A 21352-nucleotide genomic window follows, 5' to 3' on the forward strand; every position below is an offset into this window, starting at 1 on the left:
TGCTAAATCCTGGGTTGTGTGTGTGTGTGTGTGTGTGTGTGTGTGTGTGTGTGTGTGTGTGCGTGTGCGTGTGTGTGTGTGTGCGTGTGCGTGCGTGCGTGCGTGCGTGTGTGTGTGTGTGTTAGTGCGTATGTGTGTGTGTCGTTTTCTCTTTCCACCCTTTGCACTGTGCAGCATTAGAGTGGCGAGGGTGAAGAGTGGAAGGATTGGATTATGTAAGAGCTTGGCTGGCTGCCAAGATATTTGTGTATGTGTTCGACTGTGTGTGTGTGTGTGTGTGTGTGTGTGTGTGTGTATTCTCATAGAATCTATTATCAAGTCTATGTAGAAAAGGCTAACAGGCAGCCTCAGTGGGGATAAATAATGTTCCCATATTGAAGCCATTTACTCTGCCCCGGCTTCTATTACTCACTCACTGCACAGGAGGAGAACATAAAAGTTTAATCATCCTGTCGCATGTGCAAACACCACATTGTTTCTTTTTAATTGGTTTCTAAATAGTGTCTAATTGCTTTAGATCTACAGTTACTTGTTCTGTAATTCTTTGATATGATGTCATTTTCTGTTTTAGACTGCCCTTGTTTTCCACATATACAGTATCTGCTACTGAGAAGATATACAATGGAAATACATTGTATGTATGTTGTAACCACCCATGAAGTGTTTTGAAACCAAATTAATTTTAATCTGAGAAGGCCATAGAATAATGTTTTCCCCACTGGAGCTTTGATACAGTAAGACGCATGTTGTGCTGAGCAGCTCTGTCTGTGTGTCGCAGCCTCTCTCCCTCTGTCATGTGGGTATTTTAAACCAAATAGATTTGCATAAAACCTTGTGAAACTGTTGCTTACAGCAGGCAGTTGGAACTGATTAACTTCTGCTGAAATTTAAAAAGCCAACATAGCGAGCGTTACTTTAAGGTAGTGTTGAACGTTTGGCATTTTTGGGAGTTTGGTTATGTTGAAACGATTCCAACTCAGGGATCATATCCAACACTCACAAGCTGGTTTGTTTGTTTCATGACAGGAAGTGTACATAACGTGACTTTGATGTTATGGATATTTTAGGAAAAGATGTATCGAAGAATGCTTGGGAAGTTGCAGGATGATTTTCATGACTACAGGACTGAACACATTTGAGAAAAGCAGTCCACATTGACCCACACTGCAAGTGTGTCATACATCCATGACCTTCATGGGCATAGCAACACTTTTGCCCACACTGGACTATTGAAACTGTTAAAACCGAATAAAAACGTCACAATCTTGACACAAACATGGACTAACTCACACACACGTACACGCACTTACACACACACAGTCGCAGCCTGTAACAGCACAAAGTTGTTTGACACTATAATGTTGCTTTTTTCAATTGCACGGTTCCATTTTTCCCATAGACTTCTTGGATCCTTTTGAAATACTTGTACAGCCTCCTCAATTGATTGTGTTCCTATCAGGAGGCAGTGTTCATGGGCAACGGGGAGCAGTACATCTGGAAGCCTCCAGAGGAAGATGAGATCATCACCCTGCACCCACCTCCGCTTCGTGGAGAGAACGGACAGGGGCACCCATCACCCCCAACTGCAAAGGAGGTAAACACATTTATGTATTTGTGTATTTCTCTATGTGTGTGTGTGTGTGTGTTTGTGTGTGATGGTTGGGAGGAGGAGAATAACTCCAAAGGGGACGGGCAGACTGGCGGGCAGATCCCTGATTTGTGACTGCTGTGTTTACTCATCGGGGCGCCTATTTGATTGGGTGCACCGTCATAACAACGCTGCCCTGTGACCTGCCTGTCATACGAGGTTTCTGCTTACAGCCAAAGGTTACGTTACATGGACGCAGCAGCCCCAACCCCCTGCCTGAACCCTGACCCAAATCCCTCTGCCTCCCTGCTCCCGTTGTCTGTCTCTAACACTCATACCCGCAGACGCATCGGACACCAGTATCACCTGCTGCAGAGTAATTAAGTATCACTTTTCATCCAAAGAGATGTTTGTTAAAGGTTAACTGTTGCGTTCAATCAGCCGACACAGATAGAAGAGGAGAAGCTCTGACTCGGATTGTAGCTACAAACTGACCTACATGTACAAGTACACACATACACATGATGAAAATAAACAAACACATGTATTTAGGTCTATAAATACATTGTTGCTCTGACAAATCATATCACAGACCCCACCACAGGAACTTCCAAATGCAGCAACTCTACACCGATGTCTTCCCTCTCCTCCCCCAGTCCCCCCCCCCCTTTCCTCCACTGGATGCAGTATATACAGACAGCTACAAGCAGTTTGGAAACGTGTCATGCCTTGGGGGTTGTAGGCACTTAAACCTTGCAGATGGAGATGTGTAACCATAAGGCAGTTGAATATCTATTACATATATGTCTATGATATAATAAACGGTCTATGGTTCTCTGAGCTTTTTTTTGTTATCAGTTCCACAGGAAAGTCTTTCTAAATAGAAATAGAAACATAAGTCCATGCAGCTTGTGGTGAATAAACGGTTTGTCCACAGGAGGAATTTGAATATAATCCAGATGGGGAGACAAATGAATGAAAGGCTTTTTTTTTTTTTTTAATTCTGCGAGGCATTTAAGAGTTAAGTGAACTAGCAGCCTTGACAAGGTTTAATCCACTGGTAAGATCCTTGTTTAAGCCAGTGTTGAGCCAAGAGTTTGGATGTTGTATGTGGAGATTAAAGGGTTAAGTCTCTGCTGTTTGGCTCATGAGTTAAACTCCTCCTCTGCAAATCAAACTGGCACACGGCACAACTGGCCTTGAATGTCTCCTGCCTTCTCCCCCTGTCGATTTCTTTTTCTTGATTTCAACTTTTTTGCGCTGTTTTTTCCAAACTTTTTCTCTCCCGTAACTGCTGTGTTTTTCCATTCAATAGTTAGTCGTTGCCCTGACATGCCCCTATACTTTGTATCCTCTGGAGTTTGTCAGTTGCAGTCAGCCGTCAGGAGGTGTTGAGTTTCCCCTCCCACCTAAATTTCCTCCTCTCCTCTGGCGCTCTCTCCTTCTGCTCCACTCCCTTTGTGGCTTTAAGGAGGCGCTGCCTTCTCTAACCAATCACATTGCACAAAGCATGCCTTACCAGATGAATATTGACTTCGAGCAGACCGCTTGGAAATGTGCACCATATTGGCTATTCATAAAGTTGATCACACACAGATGCATCGGTCGTGTATGCTGTTTTTTTTTTTCATGAATTGTCAGTAGGTGCTGAAAAAAAGTGACTCCACGAAGACTCGGCTTGGCCAGAGAGCTAATACTGTATCAGAGGAGACATAACAGAGAGGCGTACAGGCAGAGGGGAGGAGAAATAGAAAAAGTACAATACACAAGCTTCCTCAACAGCTGCAGCCCAGTTTTGAAATCCCCATCATCTTGTGACTTCCTTCCTCTGCTGCACAGAGCTGCAGAGTCTGTGTGCACAGATGCACACACACACACACACACACACACACACACACACACACACAAAATGTGCACTGTGTGCAGCATAGGCTGGGGTCTTTGTTTATCCAAAAAGGTCACACTAGATATTTGTCGGGCAGGGTTTATGTCGCACTCAAGTTTGTCAAGGACTGAAAAAAACACAACAATTATAGTCATGGTTGGTTTTCGCTTGATTTATGTTCCTTTTGAAGGAATGTTGTATTTAGTCTGTGAAGTTAACGTAAACAAAAAAAAAAATAAGCGGAGTAGCCGCATAATCAAAAAACTGTATGGCCGCTTGCCTCTGTGCTCTCAGGTTTCAGTTTTTTTGGAAGCCGAAGAACAACATGGCTTCGCTATGAGTGTGTGTGCAAGAGTGAGAGAGAGAGAGAGAGAGAGTTTGCACAGCCAGTGTTTCTCAGGGCCACTGGAGCAGAGCTGCTGGTCTGGGTGTGAACACGGAAGGTAAACATGACCATGTCCCACAGTCCTCTTCTCTTGCGCTCCTCTTCAGGAATTTTGACACAGAAATGCCAAAGGTCACAGCACCGGTTCATCCAAATTCCCCATAAGACCTCACACATACCTTTCAGTGGTGATATCATATCTTTCATGATTTATTGCAGGAACACAAATACAGTAAGCATCCTGTCTTTTTTTTTTTTGGTTTAAATTTAGACACATGAATGCGCTGTCAGTTAATGCTATCATAAAGAAACACATAAACACGCCTTATTCAAAGCAAAAACAAATATGAGAGCAAAGTCCATTAGTGCAAACTACTTAGCAGTTGTTTTTTTCCCCCTGCAAAGCCAGTTGGCTGTCATCCAGATCTTTCACACCATACCGCACGATTCTGTTGGCCAAAGCAGTTATGGTGAAATTTTAACAGGTCCATCCACTGCAGCACTGACTCCGTCACTCTGCTCAGACCTCAACAGACTGATAACACAGTTTACTCTGTCTTATCCTACCTCGTCGAAATAGGTCAGGTTACAGCACAGAGCCCGCTCTGTCAACACGTTTGCAAAGTATGGTGCACACACCCACACAATCCCAGCTCACGTAGATTCGTTTGCAAACACAAAACAAGCAGCGTTACATGTTTATTCTTATGTTCACGTCATGCAACTTTATGCCAGGCATACTGTTTATAGGGAAGAGATATATGCATACAAATAAAGGAAGTCTGTCCATAAATGTAGCTTATTTTGGTGTCAGTGTAGGAGTATGAAACATGTGATACAGGGACTGTTTATTGAGTGTGTGCAGTGTAGTGTGTGTGTATGTTATAAATCAGTTGTGTCATAGACTTAACTCATAGAAGAGAGGCTGTATGCCCAAAAACAGTCACATCCATAGACTGTTGGATTAAGTTTTACGATAGCTCAGTGCCATTAACTCTCTGCTCTCCTCCCGTGTGTTCTCAGATCGCAGACACCTACTCCATCGTGTGTAAATCGCAGAAGAAAAAACCTCCAATGGAGCACAACGGAGCAAAGACCCTCCCCCGCTCCTTCGGTGGAGACAGAAGTTCCCGAGGCCGAGGCCGAGGTGTCCAGGCACAGGCGCGTTCCCAGGAGGAGCCCTGCTATGAGCCCTTAGGAGACAGGTCCTGGTCCACATGTGCGATGGCTGAGTCTGACCCTGCATACTCAACAATCGACCCCCACCGGAAACGTGAGCAGGTGGGAACCAATAACAGCATAACTGGAGGTAATGCCACATTGAAGAAGAAGAAGCCCACACCGCCACCGCCACCGCCACCGCCACCGCCACCGCAACAACAACAACAGCAGCAGCAGCAGCAGGCGGTACCAGCGGCACCTCAGGGCTCAGGACCCCCGGCCCTGCCTGCGAAAGGCCTGCCTGGTGGGGAAAACTTCTATGAGACCATCAGCGACATGAAACAAGGGGCCAACAGCTCCAGCACCACCACCATATTCACCTTCAATGATGGGATGGAGATGTACGTCACTGGCCTGTAGCTGGCTCAGAGGGCCAATTGGTACAGAGTCATGAAAGGGACCCTCCTGTCAACAAGCCAAGAGGTTGCTGTACATAAACACCAGACCCTCCATTAACAAACAACATGTGGATCCACTTTGTGATGACATCAGGTACTAACAGGGTCTTAATCCAGGTTCAGACTTCCCTTGATTGGTCTGTACTTCAGAACCAGCCTAAGTCTGGTCCAGCCCAAATTTGGACCAAGTATCTTTGAAATTAAAAAAGAAGGAAAAACAGTGCAACCTACTGTGTCACTGACAATACTCACCTGTTTGTGCATCATTTTTCACAATATCTTTATTTTTATATGAACACTGTACTCTTTGTGGAGTATGTGGTGTAACTCACAATCTTTCATATATATTTAAAAGATAAATGTGCATGCATTGTGCTGACAAACACCTGAAAAAAAAAAACTGAAGTAGCAAAGATCCTGGGTATGTAAAGAGTATGTGGCACAAAGCTTTTGTCACCCATATACACACTCACACACAATCACACGCATACTCACACACACATACAGTATACAGTATGCCTAGTCTTTGGGGTACTTATGTAATATAAGCAGATGGATGTCACAGAGATTTGCAGTGCTTAGCTTTCCCTAAGCAAACATCTGAAACAGGTTCTCTGTGCTCACTCGCCTGTTGCCTGGCAGACAGCATTGTGGTGCTTTTTTTTTTTCAAACATTGGGCCGAGAATTGGTTGGTCTGCTTAAACTCAGAAGTAATCAGAGGGTAAGTTCCTGTTTCAGAAATAAGCCTCACTGTGTACCAAACTTAGGAGCAGTTTCCAACAGCCCCGAAGAACACGTAGGTTAGATCAATGCTATCAACTTCTCAAAATTTATGAGATGAGTTAACGATCCTTGTTCAGATTTGACAAACATCTGTAGCCAGAGGCGTGATGACACACCCCAACATTCCCACACACACACATACAGTACTTAGAAGAGTCATGCAGAGAAAAGCGACCAGGTCAGGGGCAGTGAGTGGGTTGTGCAAGAATATCACAGAGTGATGCCGGTGAGAGATTTCACAATGTGAGACCTTTAGTTTAATACAATATAAGAATATTATTATAAATATGAATATAAATGAGAGAACAATATTTAAAAAAGTGAAGGAAGTGAAAGAGCGTCTGGAGGCTTCCTTGTGCGTTTTTAATATTCCAAGTCCTTTGGGTGCTGCAAACATCTGGTGTAATGACCATTACAATTTGCACTGGACAGCTGCGGGGCCTGTTTAATTGCGCATTAATAAGCTATAAAGGGCGTTTCCCAGCACACTTCTGATTTGCTCTCTGGTCTCAAGTAAAAGCCAGAGCTCCCTGTAGCTCACCAGACTTAAGTCTGGTGGTTGAAATAGCAGCACAAGGTTTTGTCTCCAAAGAAAATAAAGAGTCAGACATGTAAATTATAAGCCAGTGTCCTTTGGAAGTTTGCCCCTTGCCTTTCCCCATCCTCATCTTCAGCCTCTGCACAGAGTACTCTTCTATAATAAGCAATGGCTACCCCGTGTAGCTTATGGTAACATGAACAAAAAAACTGACAGAGGAAACAAATAAATAATTAGAGGCTTGGTAAATGGGTATAAAAAAAGGGAGGGAAGAGGGATGCACATTTCTCATAGGTTAAGAGATGTATCACAATGATCTCACTGTGAGACAACCATGCAAGGAAAAGACGGGTTTCGAAAAGTAAGAAAAATAAATCAATAAATGCTACTGTGTCATGAAGTATGTAAAAACAAAATGCACTCTGTATTTTAATGCACTGTTTCTGTTTTTTTCCTTACCTACTGACAATACTATTGGTTGAATAGCTCATGCCACTGCCATGAAAACAATACGTTTCTGTTGTTAGTGCTAATTTTTTCTTGCTTGATCAAAAAAAGTGCATGCTTTGATATACAGTATGGAGATGAAACAGATATTGTGGTACTTAATTGATCTCTTGTCTGTTAATATTTTCAGTCTTGCTTTTTTCTACTTGCTTTTTTTTTTTTTTTTTTTTACATGTGATACAAAAAGCAGCATTCAGTTTTGTTTTCAGAGCTACAGCTTGGAAGAGGAAGTGTGAGTTAAGGACAGAGCTTTGTTTTTTCTCCGCTCTGGGGGGAGTAGAAAGGAGGGATAGAGGTGGGGAGGGGGAAAAGAACCAGCTAGAGTAAAACTGGATGAAGATCACTGCAAAGGGTGCAAAGACTCCAAGGACCCTCCTCCTTCTAATATATGTTTGCCTGCTTGCCCACATACACACATACACACACGCTGCAAAATTAGCTGTGTGTTCCAGTTTAGGAAGGGAAACACTCCTCGGACTATCCCCCCCCTCCCCCCCAGCTGTGTTCATCTCCCAATAACAGACACAGACCTCTCTCTCTTTTCTCTGCCTCACCTCTCTCCCTCGCTGTGCAGGGGAGGGGGCTTTGATGTCCAGTCTGAGGGACTCAGGGAGTTATATGAGGGTTGAGGGGTGGTTGGGGAGGGGTAGAAGCTGTGGGTCAGGCCAGCCCCTGTCTGATATCAACAATGCACCAACGGCTCAACAACTGCCTGATATGAGAAATGGCGAACAGCTGAGACGCTTAACAAGCTCTGTTGAAGCTCGCCTTAGACAATGCTGGCTGCAAATCGCTATCACACTTAATCCTTTTTCTCTGGCTGTCACTTCACGTGTCACATTTTCTTTATCCTGAGAGAAAGCACTGATCTGACATATATATTTTTGAACACTGTCATACACTGAGACAGATGTTCATAGCACAAACAAATACAGTATGGCAATGTAAATTTGTAAAATAATCTGTTGCTGTTCTGATGTTGTTCCATGTAACATACAGTATACAGTATATTTGTTGAAAAAAAGATGGTTATCACAGACACATTGTACTTTGTGGATGCAAGTTGTTCCATGCTTTCCATGCAGATACAGATGCTGTTTGTTAATTGTCTTCAGATTAACCATGGGCCAATACTGCTGTGACAGCTGTAGCCAATGTTGTATGTTCTAAAGCACAGGGTTTAGTTAAAAAAAAAATATATATATATATATATACATATAGTGTGACAGTGCAGATATGCAAAAGATTGTAATGTTTTATATTAACCTTCATAAAATATTAAAGTGAGTTTTTACTTTTCTAATAAAGTGGCACATTATAACGTGTTTGTCATTTTCCTGCCGTGTTATTGCTTTGTTCAGAGTATCAAACTAGGTATCGCAGAAGCCTTGGGGTAATAAATGTAGCTTGCAATAAATGCAGCTTCTAATAACACAATGAGGCTGTGCTGAATTAAAAAGAACACCGCACGTTCTGGGGCCTGCAGACATTTTAAAAGAAGTTGGATAAAGAGGCATTCCAGTAGCACTCACATCTAAAATAAACAGGAAAACAAAAGTCAATATATCACTTATTTATAGCAGATTTTAATTGTGTGTAAGTCTGCATTATCAAAAAGCACTCCGATGCTTAGTAAGCTATATATGGTTTCGTTACTAAAATATTGCACTATTACTTAAAACTTTAGGATACATTATAAACTAGCTCTATGTACACTACACAAAAAAAACTCCACTGTGGATCTTGTGCTACAATTGAAACGAGTAAAAAAAAAAAGACCAAAGAGTATATTGTGTTAATTATGTAAAAAAGTAAACATAATCATTGACCGAAATATTACACTATCAGAGATTTAAATCAACAGTAGTACTCTGTTGAGTGTTGTAAAACAAGACCTTGCAGGTTTTATGCAACTATCTTCATTTTTAAATCTATTTTATAATAAAACAATTTAATAATTAATGCATACAAATGGCAAAAACACTTCATAACTTTAAGGGAGGACACTATTTTGCTAAAGAAGTTCATTTCCTCCATTAAAGCCCCTCGTTAAGTAAGGTTCGTGCACCCCTTGATAAGCCAACAAATATAAATGCGCAGTTTGTAGCTGAGGCTGCTTTTCCTCAGCTCTGCCTCGCCGGATCTTCGTCCTCGATGGACACCGGCCGGTAAACTGTAAGACACACCCCTACCGTCTTCTACACACATTACTCGCCACAAATGATTGACACTGTAAAACTAGCTATATGAACACTACACAAAAAAAACAAAAATAAAACCACTGTGGATCTTGTGCTACAATTGAAACGAGTAAAAAAAAGACCAAAGAGTATATTGTGTGCATTATGTAAAACAGTAAACATAATCATTGACCGAAATCTTACACTATCAGAGATTTAAATCAACAGTAGTACTCTGTTGAGTGTTGTAAAACAAGACCTTGCAGGTTTTATGCAACTATCTTCATTTTCAAATCTATTTTATAATAAAACAATTTAATAATTAATGCATACAAATGGCAAAAACACTTCATAACTTTAAGGGAGGACACTATTTTGCTAAAGAAGTTCATTTCCTCCATTAAAGCCCCTCGTTAAGTAAGGTTCGTGCACCCCTTGATAAGCCAACAAATATAAATGCGCAGTTTGTAGCTGAGGCTGCAGGCTGCTTTTCCTCAGCTCTGCCTCGCCGAATCTTCGTCCTCGACAGACACCGGCCGGTAAACTGTAAGACACACCCCTACCATCGTCTACCCACATTACTCGCCACAAATGATTGACACTGTAAAACTAGCCAATCAGAGATCGCCGTAGCATGGACGCGTGCCAAAGTGTAATGTTTATGTACGCATCTGACCAATAGGGATGAAGTGGAGGGGGCGTGTCATTCTTTTGGAGGAAAGAGGCAAAACAATCTTTTATCCCTCTGACCGGGCGGCTTTTTGGATATACTGGGTAGTGTTGGTAGCGACGAAGGTAGTAGATAAAAACTTATATGTAGATTAGATAGAAGTTAACACACAGACAGGCAACTATCATTTACGACAATCTTGATAAATGTATCTAAGTCCAGCATTTTGCACTAAAACCTATAGAAAGCTGGTTTTCTTTCTTTAGTCTCCACTCGGCCCGTCTAAATATGGATTCAAGATACATTATGGAAAAGTCATCGGTTGGAACAAGGGTCGGTGGTTCGGATTTCAACTACCGGGCAGGACGCTCTGTGCTCCGCGACATACGAGTCCCCAGCACGGGGAAAAACAGTCCCATGCCGGCGTACATGAACGGGCCCGGAATCTACAAATGTGTAATGGACGGCGGCACTGTAGCGGAGATCAAACGCGAGGGAAGCTCTTCTAGCGCGAGCGTACTTTCTCCAGGTGGACGAATATTGCACGAGGTGGAAAAAGTAAGTGCACTTTAATAATCGTGTGTGCGCGCACGACTCGATATGCCGGTTAACCATCTGTATACTTAAACTTAAAGCCCATAAGAACAACAATGTAACGTTAACCTGTCATTAGACTGCATGATAAACCCTCAGGCAGCTTACATTACTATAAAAAGGCATTATTTACCACAACTATTAAAGTTGCACGCTTGTAGTATGCGAATGTGACGTTTATACCAGAACGCAACAATTGTAACAGTGACGCTGCGTGATGGACAGCGTGACCGCTTTTCAACTCTCTACATCCTTTTTAAGAGTTATTTAACTGTCAGCTGTCACCTAATTGCGTCGAATAAAAACCGCTTTTAATGGCGGCCTATTTCTTGTGTGCAAAGTTTACAGAAAAGGGGGGCAGGGACTTCAAACTACTAGCCAGACCCCCCTCCCCCATTACTTCAGGGTGGAGCCATTGAGAGGGCTTCCTGGGCTACACGACCCGGCTTCACATAGTCGAAATGCTAAATATTCTTTTTATTTTTCAACACCACACGTCGTGTATTTCCCTGAATAACACGACGTGTGTGTTTCTGAGTTTCTTTTCTTTTTTACAGTTTGTGGCTCATACTGGGTCAGAAATTGAATTATGTCACATAGTTATTCATTGCCGTGCAAAATAAAATATGCAGAAGTTTTCATCACTTCTTTATCAGATATATTTCTTTAGCCTAGAAAGACTAGTCAATATAGGGATCTGTCCACTTTGTCTTCATTTGTAAATTAAAATCAACTAGCTTTTAGGCTGTTGGTAAAAAAACTAAACTTGCAAACTGAAGAAACAATTGAACTGTTTTACTTGACACAAAATGCTTAATTTCAAATGTTCCCCTTTTTTTGAAAAGGCTTTTTCCCATTTTGGGATTCTGAAGAGTTTTTGATACCGAGCACATGAATATTTTTATCGCTCAAATTAAACTAGCTGTGACCTCCCCTACGTCAATCCCATATGGCATATTTTTTATGCCTTTATAGATAATTTGTAAAGGGCAGACAAATAAGAAAGAAGCTTTAAACTGGGACAAAAAAACGTCATTATGAAAAAAGATTAAATAAAATGTGTCATATTTTTTTTGTCATGTGATGACTTAACCAGATGCAACAGAGTCTTTTTCGGAGTTGTGTGTTCTCCTTTAGTTAAGGTGAACGCACAACACCTAAGATGAAGGCATGCTAATTATTTGCTTGAAAGTCATGCATTTACTTCAATGTGTTACTGATTCATTCTCTAGGCTGACATGGGGGACCAAAGAGACACTGGTTCTACTGGTATTCTGAAGAGGGCCAGTCCTACTCACTGCCCAGGCACAAACGGGCAGCTGCCAGGGGGTTGCACTTACTTGGACATCAGGAACCCTGGAAAACAGGCAGAGCTGGCCAACAACTTCAGGGGGGCAACACAGGGGCGGAGTGTATCGCTGACAGAGAGACAACCGCTCTCCTCCAACAACATCCCCGTCCCCAGAAACAGGTAGCTCATGAATTCTACTGCCACAAGCTTCTGCTGTATCTTAATTTTTCTTGTTTGATAGAAGCAGGAAGCACTATTGGAGTTATTTGATGCGATTAAAACTGTGGTATGGCATCTAAAAATGTACTGTAGGCAGAAACATAATCCAGACAACTCTGGAGCACAAAGGTAACTGTTTGACCTACTTTGTTTGCATGGCTCCTTTTTTTTTTTTTAAAGCTAATTAAACTCATATGTTGATAAAATTAAGCAGTATAGGCAGTGCTCATATCCCTTTACAAACAGAATCTTAACTAGAACACATACATTGTCTCCAGCCCAGGGACTAGAGATGTAAATGAGCTTACAGGTAATTCTGGTGGAGCTAAGCGGCTCGGCACTGTCAAAATAAACAAATGAATAACAAGAAGAAGAATTTTCCCTCTGGCTACAACTGTACAGTGGTTTGGGCATGAATGTTGTGGAGGCGTACTGGTCAACCGACTACATGTTCAGTTCTCTATCCAGCATAGTTTTGAAATCTGCACTAGGAGAGCCAAAGATGAGGCCAGCATTACTCAATCACTTAACAGAAGGAGGAGAGGGTGAAGGAGTGAACCAGTAATGATGTTTCCAAACTTTCTGCTCAATAACAAACTTTTTTTTTAAAGTTAAGAGGTCCTTAATGTTTTGCATTGAATGCTAAGTTTAATTTGTTCTCTGTGAACAGCCAGGCTACTGTATCACTGTATGAAGTGTTTCCTTTTTCTGTCACATTTGCAGTTCAGTGAACTTAAACTGCGTTGTTTCAAACATGGACACACGCACATTTATCGCATGGCATTCTTTGATAGTCCTGAGGCAATCTGCCTGCACAAACAGACTGTTTCCCACAGAAGAAGCAGAAAATGCATCCAGGGACAAGGGGTAGTGCACTGATAAATGATTATGTAACACCAAAGATGACTGGGAGAGGCTGGAGGCTGTGCCTAAGCATTTTTTTTTTTAACCATCAGAACACAGTTGATTGGTTACTGCCTGTGTCAAGACAATGTCTGACTATCAGACGTTTACACATTAACAACATGCCTGCTGGCAGTACAGTAAGAGTGCATTCTTACACTGAGCAGCTCTCCATGAAATATGCACGGACTCATGCCGTGTTTTCGAGCTGCTGTTGATTGAAAAATGTAGGAAAGGTTAAGATATTTAAAATTTAAACAGATTATAAACTTTCAAGTGTTCACGGTTTCAGCTAGGGGTGACATGACAGGAATGCGGTTTTGGGGGGGCGGGGGGTTTAAACTGCACTTTATTCTTTCCTTCCTTCTGTCATCATCACATGAATTTCACATGCTGCTGGTCATGTATTAATATGCGGGTGTGTCCACACAGGCAGCATGCAAGACTGAACGTGTTTTTTTTTAAACCAGATCGAGGTTTTTGTGCTGGCTTTTTTTTTTTTTTTTTTTTTTTTTTTTTTTAAGTATTTGTTGAAGTGTGTATGCCCACTACACACAACAAAGCTTCTGCTCTCACTTTTCCATCCTGGCCTTCACAAAAAAAGACTTGAAACATGTTTCCACAGCAATGTTACCACACACACACACACACACACACACACACACACACACACACACACACACACACAAAAAACCCCTCTGATTTGACCATCCACAGCCTCTGACAGAGGACATAACTTTATGTAACTGTGTGGTACTATTAGTCAGGCTTGTGGTTTGTTCTAGTGACCTGACAGAATAATCCCAATCGTACTCTTTACTTTGTTTAAATTGGCTTTTGTTCTGCAGTCGGTGATGAGAAGCTCTCCTCTCTGACCGTTGAACGCCCTGCTGCGCTCGCTGTCATATCCATACAAAACATTACATTTCCATCACGAGCTCCACTTGTTATCGTAAGGAATGTGCATTCATCTCCATTTTCTCTGAGCATTTTTAAAAAAAAAAGGAGTATAGTTGACATTTGGAGCTGCTAATGGTGGTTTGGAGTTGGAACAACAACTGGTGCGTCCATTGTAAATAGTTTCTTATATACATCGTAGTGCTTTTCACACCTTGTCTTGTCAGTTTGTGAATGCTGCAGAGTATGTCACAACGCTTTGGACAAGCCCGGGCAAAGATTTTGCGGGGAAGAAAGAGGAGGAACCGATTCATTCACTTGCCCACACATGTTAACGTTCAACAAAACACAGTCAAACCTACACTTTTTTACACTCCAAACAGTCTATTTTAGCTTACATGTGAGCTTGTTTATCTCTGTTTTCCTTGTGGTGACTCTGATTAGTGTCTCACTCCCTAAAACAGAGCTTGTTTTACCTGTCAATACTCGTCAGCCTTGAATCCAGCACACTGATAACGGAACAAAGAGCAGTTTGAATGAACCGAACAAAAGGGTCTTACAAAATGAGGAGGGTTAGAGGGGGCAGTTTTGTTTTAATTTGAAAAGCTTTTTTCTCTCTTATCTGTCCTTGGTCAGGTACACTGTCACCACAGTAGGTTTACATGAGTAGAAAGCACAATGTCCATATACAGTGAACGAGACAACAGAGCAACTAACTGCTGTTTCGGAGACCTTAATAGAATTACTGACCGGCCTTTGACTCAGTCTGCTTAAACACATGGGGAAGGTTTAGGCAAGGCATGTCGACAGACTGGAGCGGAGTCCTTCACCTTTCCATCCCCCTCTGACCAACCCACCTCCAATCCCGTGCTCCCAAAGAAGACATTACAGCCGGCTGCTGAAGGTCAGAGTTAGAGGAACTGTTACCCGCCCCCACTGTTGTCTGGGATGTCTAACCCACATTCAGACTGCTGACATGGCACGCGGAGAGGAGAACCCCACTTCTCCTCAGGTGTTATACATCCCCCCCCCCGTGAACCTTATTTGAATCGTTCTGCATTCAGCGTGTTCGCGTGATCCTCGTAAAGTTGTCGAATTCCTCCTGAATTTGTAGCCCCCTTCCCCCATCCAGAACCACGAGAGGTTTAAAGCGCTCACGCTGACACAGGCGGGGGTGAGAGGTCAGCCTCAGTGAATGGAGTCATGGGAGAGGAGCGAGTCATATCAGGACAGGAGCAGGCATCTGGCATGTCCGCTTGTTCCGCTTCAGGATCTGGGTTATGTGCTGCATAGACAGTTTCTGAAGAATGTAGCAGACACCTCGCGTCTCAGCTTCACCGTCTTCTGACAAAGAGGTGTGTGGAGGAGCAAAATTAAGGAAGCAAAGAGAAAAAGTACATCTTATCTGTTTTTTAAGGGTGCAGCACTGCTGGTACTGACTCACTTTTTTTTTTAAACTCTAATGAGGGCTTCTGGAAGACACTCTGGTTAATGGGGGAAGTATGTGCACAGTGTGTGTGTGTGTGTTCATTTTTGTATACTTGCCTCATGCCCTAATGAGACGTTAATTATCTCCTGTTCTGCAGTGGAAAAAAAAAAGAGGAAAAAAAATCAATTGCATAACTGAGGAGGAGAGTAGGAGGCATGAAGAAATGTTTTTTGTGCAAACAGTCTGCTCTGTTGCAAAATAAACGTTACAAAGGCAGCATTTCAAGTGGCTCCAAAGTATCATGTGCCAATTGTGCGTTAAATTAGAAATATGCTTTCTGCCTCTAGTAGTGTGTTTATTTGTTGTATACGGTCCAGCTGTCCTCCGACGGGATGCCTTGAGAGGAAGAAACTTGTTGCGCAGCTCGAGCGCCGCTGCAGTAAAATGCTTTATTGCTTGCTCACCCACACCGACAGGCCCTTACATAAGGCCTCCTGTTCTGCCTCTGTGGCGTTTCCAGTCGCCTGTCCTTCCTCTCCCTTCTTCAATCAGTCCTTGTGTCGTTCTTCCACACTCTTCGACACCAACCAGCAGCTGCTCTATGGCGCTCCCCTCTGTCCACCTTTCTCGTCCTTCATCTGATCCCTCCCACGCCTTCTGATCTCCGAACTGAGAACTTTTAATACGCCCTTGATGCATCGTATTCTTTGTCTTAAATTCATTGATATGCACATTAAAGTGCATAAAAACTGAGTTTACTTTGCAGCCAAACGTATCAAGCTGTCTCCTATAGGTTGTCCTCTTATACACATATTACGTCATAGCATGACAAAGGTTGCTCCGTGGTGTCTTGGTGATATTTGTTTATTGTCTCTGCCCTCTAGTTGAATTTGTTGAATTGTTTCGTACATCCTTTTTTTCCCTGTTTCTCTCGGCCCTTTGCCCTCTTGCCCTTTGAGGAACGGCTGACTAAATCCTATTCAGATCCAGAGGAGATGAAGCACTCTGGACAATGCAATTTCTCTGGTGCCAAGAAAGATTATCCCATTCTTCTTAAGAAAACAATTTCAGTTCTAAGCCATCACTCATGTTTTTTTTTTTTTTCTCAATGCACATCCTTGGCAAATGTCTCCTCATTCTTGGTTTCTCATTTATCAGGAATAAGAAGAAATTGATAACTGTGGTATCAATGTTTTTTTATTGGCATTGAGAAACGGACCTGTTTATGGTTCACAATCCAGTGTTTGGTTTTAGCGGTAAAAGTTTCTCTAATCTCCACTGTTTAGCCAGTTCAAAGCTTCATTCTGACAAAGTCTGATTATGTTATAATACATTAAACTGTCGATTATGAAAATAAAAACAAATCTTTCCAGTTTCATTATGTCTCCGTAAAGCAGATTAATCAACACAACAACTTGGGGGGGGGAGGAAAAAAAATGGAATCTACTCCTTCATGCTCCAGTGAAACCTGATCCTGAGAATAATCCTTCAAAAGTCAGAAGTAACCGTTTTCAAAATGTTTTGTAAGTTCGTAGATTCATCCGTTTGCCTTCTCCTACTCTCAAGTATCCACACACACACACACACACACACACACACACACACACACAAACCACACAACACACAGTCTTGCGTAACCCTATCATAAGTCATCCCAGGCTGCTGATGACAAGCAGTGAAATTCAGTCCAGACTGCAAACAGAGACGAGTCTGAGAAGCCTCACACTTTGTACTGTGCACTGTTGAATGACTTACAGCTGTTTGATTGTTTTTAGTTTTTAATTAGCACCATGCATGCAGTGGAAAGTTTCTCTTCTTTAACTCTGTGTGGAAACTTGTTTTCTTCTGAAGATTATACTTAAATTTGATTTACTTTTTCAAACATGTAAAAGTCCTCTGGGAGTTGGTTTGAGCTCAGTTGGTACAGAGGCTAATAGTCCATGACTCACTGACCGCAGGATTGATTCCCGATACTGACACTGTTGTGCATGTCATCCCCTACGCTCCTGTCTCCTTAAGGCTGTCCTGTCAAAAGGGAGAAAGCCTCGAAAAAACTTTAAAACAAAAAACGTCTGCGCACCCTTCTAGCCGTTTCCTCAAATATTATGTCATTACTCGTATAACATTGATGCTACATGTCCTTTGCTGTGGCAGCATGTGGAACAGGAATAAAGGAGCTTTTTGACAGCTGTGTCTCCAATGGCACACTCCCACTCGGCAACCCGTACGGTGCCCGAACACATTTAACCCCAGAAGTCCAGTGAGTTTGTCTCGTGTGAGTGCTCAAGCATGGTCCACTGTCTTTTCCCTGACCCGCTTTGAAGAGGTGGGTTTTATCACTGCACGGATGCTCAAGCACAAACACGGGAGCGTAATGTGGACACGACGTATAGTCGGTCAGATACATCATGGAAAAATCCAGAAGAGTGTCCAGAAGAGCTGTATCTGACTGAACAGACAAACAAAAGATTCAGACATGCTTCTCAATGTTGTTCCCTGTCGTTGAACCAGAGAAGTTTCTTTGGACTGCTATCATACAGTCTACGGCCACTTTTTGACAGCGACCACCGGAGACAGGGGAGGGCGGGACAATCGTTCTCAGCAGGGTATTGGCCAAATGGGCCTAGTGTTGTGTGTTCTTAGTTTAAGATGAATTTCTGGCACTTCAATTGATTTTGTGACCACACGGTTAAGTCATATGATCATAGCTCTTCCAAAATGTCTGCACCTGCCAGGGAGTGAGTGAATCAAAGGCTGAAGTAAAAGCCCACAGCGCTACATACTGGCGATTGAACAGCCAACATACAGCTAGCAACTACTTTAAATACATTCAGAATCTACCTTAAATAAGCTACAATACAACTTAAGAATAGCATGCCACGCCCAGGCTTGTAAAAACAAGTGTTCCCAGTTCCTCATAAGCTCCTAGTAACTCCGTTTGGTGTGTGTGTGTGTGTGTGTCCTTAAGAGTGTCAACATGTGTGTCCTTAACAATGCAACAGTATGGGCTCAGTGTGTTAGAATAAAGACTTATCCTTGTTCCTACAAAAGACCTGTGTTGTCGGACAAACCTTTTATCGAGCCGCTCTGCAGCTGAGCTGATTTGTGTGTGTTTCAGAACCAGAATCAGAATTTAAGGCCCAAATTCCATTTTCGGTCTGACCTCCTCACAGTTAAACTCACTCTTTTCATTCTGTGTGGTGTTATTGTCAGGCTTCATCGAATGAAAATACTTGTATTTGAGTTTATGCAATGTCTGCAGATTCAGCGATCAGTATTGAGCATTTGTCAACTCAATGTCTTTACATCTCCATTTTCAGACTTCTCATGTGCATGCCTTCATATGTACACGGTGTTTGTTTTTTCCAAACATTAGCCTTGGATCTGTGGTCTCCCCGCCGCTAACAACTTTTTTTTCTAAAAGATAAAGCGACATTTAAAAAAAAGATAGCGTCAATCCTTACGACATTCCCTCAAAAATCCTGTTGTTTTACGCCTACCAGGGGCATCTACTGGCTCTTAAAGCCTGACAACTATGTTTAAAGTTAAATGAGCTAATACCATGTCTGTAAAAGTTTTTTTCAGTCTTGAGCGTTTTGAGCCTGAAAAGTCTCTTTTCACTCACCTCTGGACTCTTTTGACAGCCGCCAAGATAACGTGGAGATTTCCGGCTTTGAGGAAAGTTAGAAAGTTTCCCCGCTTGATGTTAGGAGTGGCGGTTTCCAGCACCAACATCCTTCTGCACAAAGCATAGAGTATATGAAGCTGTCCAGCGAGGTGGAGAGAAGAACACCGATCACTGCGGCAGAAACTCTCCTGGCCATGTGGGCACTGAGACATTTTCACAGTGGAGTTATTCTTAGTTATACTTCTGCGTCCAATCTATACTATTTAGTAGCCCCGGCATGTATCTATGGATAAGATGTATGTAGCCTGATGTGCACTGTTGCTACGCAAGCGCTGTAATTGGACCGCTAGCTTGATTTGTATTTCCTGTGTTGACAACATGGCCGCCCTTTACAAAAGCACGCTTCAGTCTTCACCCTTCATTTTCACCCCAAAGATGAGAATGCGCTCATAGTTTTCATATTGTTAAGCTGATATAAAATACATATCGCGTTATTATCGAGTCAGAAATGTTCACGAGGTTTGACTTGTGATTATTTAGAGGGCAAGGCAGGTTTCCAGTCTGTTCACTGACCACGTTTGCTTTTTCGTTGCCCCAGGCTGATCAGGCTCGACTGAGTTTTGACCAAGAACCGACACCGTGATCACAGCACACTCGCTTGTTTTTACACCGTGTTTTATTGACGTATTACTACATGTATAAAACAAAGGACAGAGGTGACTGAGAGAAAGAGGATGAGAATAAAAGAAGCATGTTACCTTACTGCTTCATGAAGACAGGAGTTGTTTTTATCACCTCATACTTTTCTTTTTTATCTTTTTATTTAAAGTGTAGAGTCCATTACTAAAAACCTGCAAACGAATCTGGATTCATCAGAAATAATGTGTACACATCAGTGTATTTCCATCACTTGATCCCTGCCTGCTGTCAGTTGTTCCAGAAACCAGAGCTAATTCCAATTGAAACATTTTTACTTTGAAATTTAATTGAAAAATCAATCTTTTTTCTTCTTCAAACAAGCGGCACACATTACAGAATAACAGGAAATGTAAACAAGATGTTGGTTTGAGTGAAGTGGATATCATTGAGTAAAAACAGTATTGTCCTCTAAAGCTGTCAGATGAAGTCGGAGAACACGGGGTGGGGGGGGGGGAGTTAAACGGGGATCTCTGCACCTCGCAGGTATGTGAGTATTCAGGAGGGAGACGAGGGGAGCGTTACACGTTTTATGGTTTTATGGGCCTGCTGAGCAGCTGTTTCTGTCTCTGGTTTCACTTCAGCCCTCCTTAGGTCTGCGCCCTCACATTTGAGCAGATTTACAAGATAATATAGACCAACGGGGGACTTGGTCGATTCAAGTGTTTTGTGTGTGAATTCAAGGCACGCTGTCATATGTTTGTATTTCTGAAGCTTGATGGGTCGTAAGCCTCTGCTGCCTCATTAGCTTAGCACGATGCTCCTGTCAGTACTGCTCAAGCTGTTCTCAATCAATGATAAATAGTGATCAATAGAAATTTAATTCTTGACGGTCATACATTATCTAGACACTTTAGAAACTTAATTTGACAGTTAGTGAAGACTTTTGGAACAAACGAGTAGGAAACAATCTAAGAGAAAGTCAGCTTTGATTTTTGACTACTTCACAATGTGGCCCTAACAGGAAATATGGCATTCCCTCAAATGTATAAAGATGGATGAGGAAATGTGTTTCACTCAAGCCAAAATGCTGTCATTTACACCATTAATACCCAAACATTATCTGCATTTATCTAACCTATCTCGGCCAGCAGTTATAACATTTTCTAGTAATAAGTAAACCCATCTGTGTGTCCTCGCTGTGAGAGTGAAGAGTCTCGGCTGTGGAGAGGCAAAAAAAAACATCAGCCTCACATGGTGTGACTTTCAACGGGCCAGGTCTGCTAGCTGTCTGTCTGTCTGTCTGTCTGTCTGTCTGTCTGTCTGTCTGTCTGTCTGTCTGTCTGTCTGTCTGTCTGTCTGTCTGTCTGTCTGTCTGTCTGTCTGTCTGTCTGTCTGTCTGTCTGTCTGTCTGTCTGGTCTGTCACCATTGCCTTGGTTTGGCCCTGATTTTAAATAAAGACATGCACCACTCACACAGGGAGTTCAACCAGTTGCATCCAGCTGGCGTGTTCTCTCTCTTTTTTTGTTGTTGGTGAAACGTAGCCACCATATTTCAACATGTTTGTAAATTCTAAAGAACTGGCCGTCTGGAACAGG

At 42.3% G+C, this 21352-nt stretch overlaps 2 protein-coding genes across 4 annotated transcripts in view; both read left to right on the forward strand.

Moving 5' to 3' along the window:
- LOC306833445 (uncharacterized protein) overlaps window positions 1–8760 on the forward strand; it is a 41206-nt gene extending 32446 nt beyond the window's left edge. For both annotated transcript variants that reach the window (XM_079358696.1, XM_079358697.1), the window contains exons 8-9: window positions 1460–1594; window positions 4882–8760. In XM_079358696.1, coding sequence (XP_079214822.1) covers window positions 1460–1594; window positions 4882–5439 — 693 coding nt within the window. In that variant the 3' untranslated portion in view covers window positions 5440–8760. The remainder of the gene's footprint in view (window positions 1–1459; window positions 1595–4881) is intronic.
- Window positions 8761–10197: 1437 nt separating this feature from the next.
- slc2a4rg (SLC2A4 regulator) overlaps window positions 10198–21352 on the forward strand; it is a 34016-nt gene continuing 22861 nt past the window's right edge. For both annotated transcript variants that reach the window (XM_079359763.1, XM_079359764.1), the window contains exons 1-2: window positions 10198–10714; window positions 11983–12221. In XM_079359763.1, coding sequence (XP_079215889.1) covers window positions 10445–10714; window positions 11983–12221 — 509 coding nt within the window. In that variant the 5' untranslated portion in view covers window positions 10198–10444. The remainder of the gene's footprint in view (window positions 10715–11982; window positions 12222–21352) is intronic.

This window comes from Symphodus melops (assembly GCF_947650265.1).
Source record: "Symphodus melops genome assembly, chromosome: 13".
Taxonomy (NCBI): domain Eukaryota; kingdom Metazoa; phylum Chordata; class Actinopteri; order Labriformes; family Labridae; genus Symphodus; species Symphodus melops.